The sequence below is a fragment of the Saccopteryx bilineata genome, chromosome 1, assembly GCF_036850765.1.
Source record: "Saccopteryx bilineata isolate mSacBil1 chromosome 1, mSacBil1_pri_phased_curated, whole genome shotgun sequence".
In the NCBI taxonomy this organism is placed as follows: domain Eukaryota; kingdom Metazoa; phylum Chordata; class Mammalia; order Chiroptera; family Emballonuridae; genus Saccopteryx; species Saccopteryx bilineata.
This window is the reverse complement of record NC_089490.1, coordinates 143,988,542-143,995,537: the sequence shown is the minus strand read 5'-3', so window position 1 is coordinate 143,995,537 and position 6,996 is coordinate 143,988,542. Positions and strand designations below refer to the sequence as shown.

Sequence of the window (6,996 nt, the reverse complement as noted above, 5' to 3'; positions counted from 1 at the left end):
GGAGCAAAGAGCCTTGGGGATAAGAGGAGAGGCAGGTGGAGGGCATAAGTGTTTCTTAGAGGTAATATATATGTTAACACTGCCTTCCACCGAGGCCTCTGCAGTGTAACTGCATGTTTCTGGCTCCGGAAGGAGAGACGGGCGTTCGAATCACTAATATGTCCTAAGAACCAGGAAAAGTGGTTTTGTATTTCTAAACTCAGTGTCACCTGTGAGATCCCTTCCATTTGGGCCGCGTATTTCAAACCAAAGTCCGCTGGCCTCTTGCATCCGCACTACCAGAAACCTGTTTAAAAACGCAGAAGCCAGGAATCTACATTTTCCAGCGCTATGCCTGTGCAGCTCCAGAACAAGTCCCGGGAGCCAGCCGGCTGTTACTATCCAGCCACTTGACACGCGAGCCGCTCACTTCCGGCCGGCGCCTTTACGTCATAAGGCAGAGCCCAAAGTGCCCTCGCGCTGCCTAGGAGACAGGACGCTGGGCCTGCCGCAGACTCTCCAGCGGACCGCGCCCACTCGGTCGCCATGGAGCTTCCCCCAGGACCGCGCGATGATCCCAGCGCGTGGGACGATGACTCGGACCCTGAGCTGGAGCACGACCCGGACGCGCAGGCTGAGGCTTACGTAGCCCGCGTGCTCAGTCCGCCAAAACTCGGGCTGGCGCCCCTGTGCGCCCCTCCGCTGCCCGCGCCCGCCGCGTCTCCTGGCGCTCTGGAGCCGCGGGCCGTGTCCAAGGGTCCGGCCGTCGGCGTCCCGGGCCTCCTGAGTCTTCCTCCCGAGCTGCTGCTCGAGATCTGCGCCTACCTGGACGCGTGCCTCGTACTCCACGTTTTGCCGCGCGTGTGCCACGCGCTGCGCGACCTTGTGCGTGACCATGTCACCTGGAGGCTACGCGCGCAGCGCCGCGTACGCGCACCCTATCCAGTAGTGGAAGGTATGCACGCTGGGGGCCAGGGTCGCCCTCCCAGGCCAGGCTTAGGCTGGGGACGAGGTACCTGGGGTGCTGTGAGCACAACCCTTAGGGCAGACTTCCTGTCTGTCCTGGCTCGAGTGGAAGTTGAGTTGGTTACTGGTGGTGCCAAAGTCCTTGAATTCTGAGTGGACCATGAGGCAGACACTTGGGATCCTGAAGCTGTAGAAACCTATCTGGGAGTCTGAGGTCCTGTGAGCTCAGGATCTAATGATCCTCAGGCTTTGGTTCTGGTGGTGGTACAAAGGCCCTGACTCCCTGCTGGGGGTTGACACAGGGAATTGAAAGTCTCAGGCTATCAGAATCGGCTTGGGGCTCAGGGTAAACCCAAGGATCCTCAGGTTCTGACTCTGGATGCTGAAGCAGCAACTCTTTTTTTTTTTTTTTTTTAATTTTTTTTTTTTTACAGGGACAGAGAGAGAGTCAGATAGAAGGATAGATAGGGACAGACAGACAGGAACCGAGAGAGATGAGAAGCATCAATCATCAGTTTTTTGTTGTGACACCGTAGTTGTTCATTGATTGCTTTCTCATATGTGCCATGACCGCGGGCCTTCAGCAGACCGAGTAACCCCTCACTCGAGCCAGCGACCTTGGGTCCATGCTAGTGAGCTTTTTACTCAAGCCAGATGAGCCCGTGCTCAAGCTGGCAACCCCTGGGTCTCGAACCTGGGTCCTTCCGCATCCCAATCCGAAGCTCTATCCACTGCGCCACCACCTGGTCAGGCTGAAGCAGCAACTCTTGATGCCATATCTCCTCACCCCTAGTGTACTGACCTAGGTAAGGGAGAGGCAGGGACTCAGGTTCAGAGCCTGAAACTCTTGAGCCTAAGGTAAAGATTAGAGACTGGGATCGCTGATGTCAGCAATCACTGATTCTCTGGCCTGGAATCTTACTCAGGGGCTGGTGGTCATTCCCCCTGCTCCTGAGGTCATTGGTCTCTAGTGAATAAGACAGCTTGGGGACCTTGCAGTGATGGGACTCTCCTGAATAGCTTGATAAACATAGATGCTTGGGCTCCTTCCACACCACTGAATCTCTACACTGAGGGCTTGGGTTCTGAATCTTGACGAGTCTCCCAGATTTATAGATACTAATTTGAGAAACACTCTCCTGGGGCTGGTCCAGATGGCTGAGGCAGAAAGTCCTAGCTCCTATGCCCAGCCTAAGGGATTGAAGTCAGACCTCAGCCAGAGGTGAGGAAGAACCTTCACATTCTAATGCTGCTATCCCCCAGATTTGGGTTAGAGTATGAGGCCTGGAAAGATGGTCTTGAGGCTCTGGTTTCCCAGTGTCTGGAAACTGGGTTGAGGAGTAGTTGTAGATCTGCTTTGAAGGTGGGTGGTGGGGCAGTGGTCACAAAGCTAGAGCCTAAGTTTTTTTGGGGGTGAGGTAAGGAGTTTATATGGGAGGGTTTCTCCAAGTCTGGTGCTGGTTGGGTTCCCTTGCAACCAGAGATGGGCTTGAATAGCTGGTGTTGGTAGCAGGGTTCCTGCCAACTAAAGACCCCACTTATGGTACCTACAGAGGAGGACTTTGACTGGCCAGCAGCCTGCATTGAGCTGGAGCAGCACCTGTCACGCTGGGCAGAGGATGGGCGCTGGGCTGAATACTTTTGCCTGGCGGACGGGCACTTTGCTTCCATTGACTCAGTGCTGCTGCTTCAGGTGAGATGGGGTTTGGTGAGGGGCCAGGTAAGGGTGGGCTGGGGTGACCCCAATAATATCACCTCACTGCCCTCTCAGGGTGGGACACTTTGTCTGTCGGGCTCCCGAGATCGCAATGTCAACCTGTGGGACCTGCGGCACCTTGGAGTGGAACCCAGCCGAGTTCTGGTCAAATCTCTGGGCACTGAGAAGAACAGCACCCACAAGGTGAGGATGTAGGAGGCATGAGGCATGGGGAGGCTGCTGTGACTATGGGTGCAGGTTTTGGCACTAGACTTCATAAATCTTACTCTACTATTGTTAGTGTGATTTGGGTGAGATGTATGATTTCTCTAGGCCTCAGCTTTTATTTCTGTCCAGGGGTCAGTTAGGATGAGGATGAATGAAATGAACAGGCATTAAGAGCTTCACTCAGACTTGGATACACAGTAGGTGCTCAATAGATGTCAGGTATGCCTTGAGAGGCTCAGCGCAGTGTGTTAGGAATTAGCTCTGAGCATGACTGTCACCTTGTGTGATGTGATTGTGGAGGGTACCTCCACCAGTCAGCAGGACGGTCTAGGCTGGGGGCCAAGAGCTTAGTCTTGGAGCCATGCTGCTGGGTTCAAATCCCTGCTCTGCTACTTCCTGGCTTTGTGATCTTTGGCAAGTAACTCAACCTCTCTGTCCCCTCAGTTTCCTCATTGTATAACAGAACACCTTACAGTATTCCCCTGAGAGTTTGGTGAGGAATGTCAGTCACCAGCCAGTACTCTGTGCATATTATCACCTGAGACGGGGACTGTTTCTATGCCCATTTTCCCAATGAGGAAATTGAGGGAGGGGATGTGATTTGCCCAGGTCATGGAACGGAGGCCCCATTCTTAATCACGTTTGCATGTGTCCTTAAACCATAGCTGGTTCTGAGTCTCCGCAGGACTTGATTTAGGAATATTACTGGTGAGGGATAGGCATGGACTGGGCTCTACAGTTAGCTACGGACTTGAGCTCTAATCTCTAAACAATGCTGACTTGCTCTGGGTTCTTGGGTTGGTTATCTCCCTCCTCTGACCCTCAATTTAGTTATCTATGAAGTGAGGACTGTAACATGGGTCTGGTCCTACAGGGTTGGGTATGGTCTCTGGCAGCACTGGACCACAGAGTGTGCTCCGGTTCCTGGGACAGCACGGTGAAGCTCTGGGACATGGCAGCTGATGGGCAGCAGTTTGGCGAGATAAAGTGTGAGGCGTCCTGGGAAGGGGGGTCGGGAGTGGGCAGGACCCTGCCTGGCCATAGCTCAGCCTGTGTTCTATTTTTCCCCAGGGGAAAGGCAGCTGTGCTGTGCCTTTCCTACCAGCCTGACATCCTGGTGACTGGTACCTATGACAAGAAGGTGACAATCTACGACCCCAGAGGTGGGCCAGGGGCCTGAATTGGGGAGAGCAGGGATGCCTGGGGGTTCCAGAGCCTTGCTGGGGAAGAAGGCACTTGTGCTTTACAGCTTGGCTGGGGTGACAGTCCAGATGCTTCCCACTCTGAGTGGCCTGTGCTATGCTGGAACAACAAAGAGGGCTTTTGAGTGTTGGGGGGGCAGAGGAAGCTGCACCTCCATCTGGGGTGGGGTGAGGGACATAGAGGGAACCCAGAGGAGGGGCCTCTGAGCCAGAATCCCGTGGGTGGCCAACAGCCCCTGACAATCATGGCCCTGTCACTTCTTAGCTGTATGGTGCCAGTTGAACTTGAACCTTGGTTTCTCTTTCTGTAAAATCTGGATAATAACTCTAGCCCCATAGGATTAATGGGAGGAGATGATGATAAGAGCATTGGTGGATTAAATGTTAGTTATATAAAACACCTAGAACAAGCATTGCTTGGCACATAAACCTTTTCTGTTATTTTTTAAATTCTTATTTTGTTTAATTGGAGGGGCCAGTGTGCCTTATCCAGGCAGAGCCTAGTGGGGCTGGGGTTGGAGGCGACTCTGCTAGCATTGGTTAGCATTTTATGCTGGGACTTGCTTATCTACCTGTACTGAGAGCAATGGAACAGGAGGGAGATGGGACAGGAGATGGGTAGGGCTGAGGTCTAGGGTCCTGGGAGGCCTGCTTCAGCTGGGGCTGGAGAGGAGAGACAGGGTCACTTGTGGAATGGTGGTGGGGAGGGAAGCTGACCGAGTGTATTGCCATAGAGGACAGAGACCCCAGATCCTTGGGTGGGCTGTGGGGGCCTCTGAGAGGCTCTGATGTCCCCCTCCTCCCTGGCCCATTGCCTATAAGTCGGCCCAGTCCTCCTGAAGAGCCGGCGGCTGCACTCGAGTGCAGTGCTGGCAGTGCTGGCAGATGATCGGCACATCATCTCTGGCAGCGAGGACCACACATTAGTGGTGTTCGACCGCCGGGCCAACAGCGTCCTGCAAAGGCTGCAGGTAAGCCCTCCCTAGGGTCCCCTGGGACTAGGGCTGTGGGATGGCCTAGTCTGAGCTACTCCATCCATCCCATGTTCCTCCCACAGCTGGACTCCTACCTGCTCTGCATGTCCTACAAAGAACCCCAGCTCTGGGCTGGTGACAACCAGGGTCTGCTGCATGTTTTTGCCAATCGGGATGGCTGCTTCCAGCTTGTCCGGGTCTGCCATGGCCCTTGCCCCTGCCCCACCCTTCCTGGGCCTCCTCCCTCCCTGTAGACCCCCAGTGGCCTTGCTTGAGTATCACCTGTCTCTTTTCCTGCAGTCCTTTGACGTGGGCCACAGGTCTCAGATCACAGGGATCAAACACTCGCTGGGGGCTTTGTATACCACGTCCACTGATAAGACTATCCGGGTGAGGCCCCATGACGGACCCCCTCCCACCCCACCCTCACAAGGGGCACACCTCTTGATCTTTGTTGCCCCTCACCAGGTGCACGTGCCCACAGACCCACCAAGGACCATCTGTACCCGAAGCCACCACAATGTGCTGAATGGGGTAAGGCCCTGCCCCACATGCCCTGCCCGCATGCCCTACTGGCTGCCCAGAGCACCCCTGAGTCTTCATGTCCTTCCCCAGATATGTGCTGAGGGCAATCTGGTGGTGGCTGCCTCCGGGGGGCTGTCGTTGGAAGTCTGGAGGCTGCAGACCTGAGCCGGCAGATGTGGATGTGGATGTGGATGTGGATCTGCTGGCCGGCAGGCTGGGTCAAGGCCTCTGTTCTTGAGGGACCCTCCCCTTTGCTGGTGCTGCCCCTTCTGTACTCCACAGGCCTGGGCACAAGGACTCTTAACCACTGTCAGGCAGGGTCCCTGGTCTGGACCTCATGCCAGGGATGGTGAGGTTGGTGTTCCAGCCCATGCTCGGGTCCTGTTTAAGATTTGGACGCCTGCTTCTCCTTGAGACTGAAGGGGAAATAAACCTGACATACTGGTGCTGTGGCCTAGTGTGGTGCCTGCTTGGGGACAGGATGCTGGGGATGTTTGTGTGTCTGTGAGATGGTGCATGGAAGCCTTGGTGACAGCCTCTGCATGCATGTCTGGGGCGCCTGTGCCCCTTGAGTACATTCCTGGGGTCATGAATGTCTGTGTGTCCCTGCGGAGGCGAGTGGGCTAGCTGTGTGCGCTGTTTCTGTAACCCATATGTGCCTGTCTGCATGCCCGTGAGTGTGTGCCTGGGAGAGGGAGAGGGAGATCCGGGCAGGATGCGCACACCTGTCTTTATGACATCTCTGTGTGTATGTGTGTCATGCTGCCAGGTGTGGCATGTATGTGTGTGACGTGCATTGGTGTGTAGATAGGGACTGTCCCTGGATGTGTTTGTGCAGAGGGGATCTGCTAAGGCTAGCCCATTGGTGTGGGGCAGGGAGGGAGGCTGGGCCAGGTGCCCCTGTCAACCCACAGGGCTGCTTTGCTCTCCTATTGCAGCCCACCAAGCCTTGAGGAGCATTTACTTCACATTTATTGAGGGGTCCTCAGGGCCAGTATCATAGGATGGTGCAGGGCTTCTTCTCCTTGAAGGGGTTGGTGGCAGCTGGGATGCCCACCAGGAATGGGTCGCTCTTGGCCTGCTCCATGCAGAACTGCAGCAGGTCAGCGGCTGCCTTGGACACCTGTAGGCCAGCCTGGTCAGCAAGACCTTTGCTGTCCCTCTTTCCCCTCACCCAAATGTGCCCATCTGCCCCTGGCCTCACCTTCATACGGTCAATGCCAGCTTCCATCCTTAGCTGCTCCACGGCCCGACGGGCCTGCCCAATGTCGTTGCCAATGGCTACCTTGCCGGACATCTGGGGGAGGGTGAGCAGGGCCATAGGCAGCAGGCTGAATCCCAGACTTGGAGTCCCAGGGCCACCCAAGTGTCCCCGCACCTCCTATGTGCCCTGGGGACTGTGGGATGGGAGTGGATACTCCCATCA

General features: G+C 55.5%; 2 protein-coding genes across 2 annotated transcripts; one reads left to right on the top strand and one right to left on the bottom strand.

The window, feature by feature from the left end:
• Positions 1-443: 443 nt before the first annotated feature.
• On the top strand, positions 444-6,015 carry FBXW9 (F-box and WD repeat domain containing 9). The gene is made up of 10 exons (XM_066271486.1): positions 444-934; positions 2,499-2,638; positions 2,717-2,845; positions 3,744-3,856; positions 3,941-4,032; positions 4,894-5,042; positions 5,129-5,242; positions 5,346-5,435; positions 5,514-5,579; positions 5,661-6,015. The coding sequence occupies exons 1-10, from the start codon at positions 526-528 to the stop codon at positions 5,733-5,735; spliced, it is 1,377 nt and encodes a 458-aa protein (XP_066127583.1). The 5' UTR covers positions 444-525; the 3' UTR covers positions 5,736-6,015.
• Positions 6,016-6,567: 552 nt separating this feature from the next.
• On the bottom strand, positions 6,568-6,867 carry GNG14 (G protein subunit gamma 14). Its single transcript, XM_066253312.1, has 2 exons — positions 6,775-6,867; positions 6,568-6,693 (listed from the first exon to the last, which is right to left on the bottom strand). Exons 1-2 carry the CDS (start codon positions 6,865-6,867, stop codon positions 6,568-6,570), a joined length of 219 nt encoding a protein of 72 aa, XP_066109409.1.
• Between the last annotated feature and the right edge of the window lie 129 nt (positions 6,868-6,996).

Bases quoted from the DNA above. Each gene is read 5' to 3' on its own strand.
- FBXW9 (XM_066271486.1), top strand. From the start codon at position 526: ATGGAGCTTCCCCCAGGACCGCGCGATGATCCCAGCGCGTGGGACGAT. The intron at 4,033-4,893 runs GTGGGCCAGGGG...ATTGCCTATAAG, and splicing joins GACAATCTACGACCCCAGAG to TCGGCCCAGTCCTCCTGAAG. The intron at 5,043-5,128 runs GTAAGCCCTCCC...TTCCTCCCACAG, and splicing joins GCGTCCTGCAAAGGCTGCAG to CTGGACTCCTACCTGCTCTG.
- GNG14 (XM_066253312.1), bottom strand. From the start codon at position 6,867: ATGTCCGGCAAGGTAGCCATTGGCAACGACATTGGGCAGGCCCGTCGG. The intron at 6,694-6,774 runs GTGAGGCCAGGG...GCTGGCCTACAG, and splicing joins CTGGCATTGACCGTATGAAG to GTGTCCAAGGCAGCCGCTGA.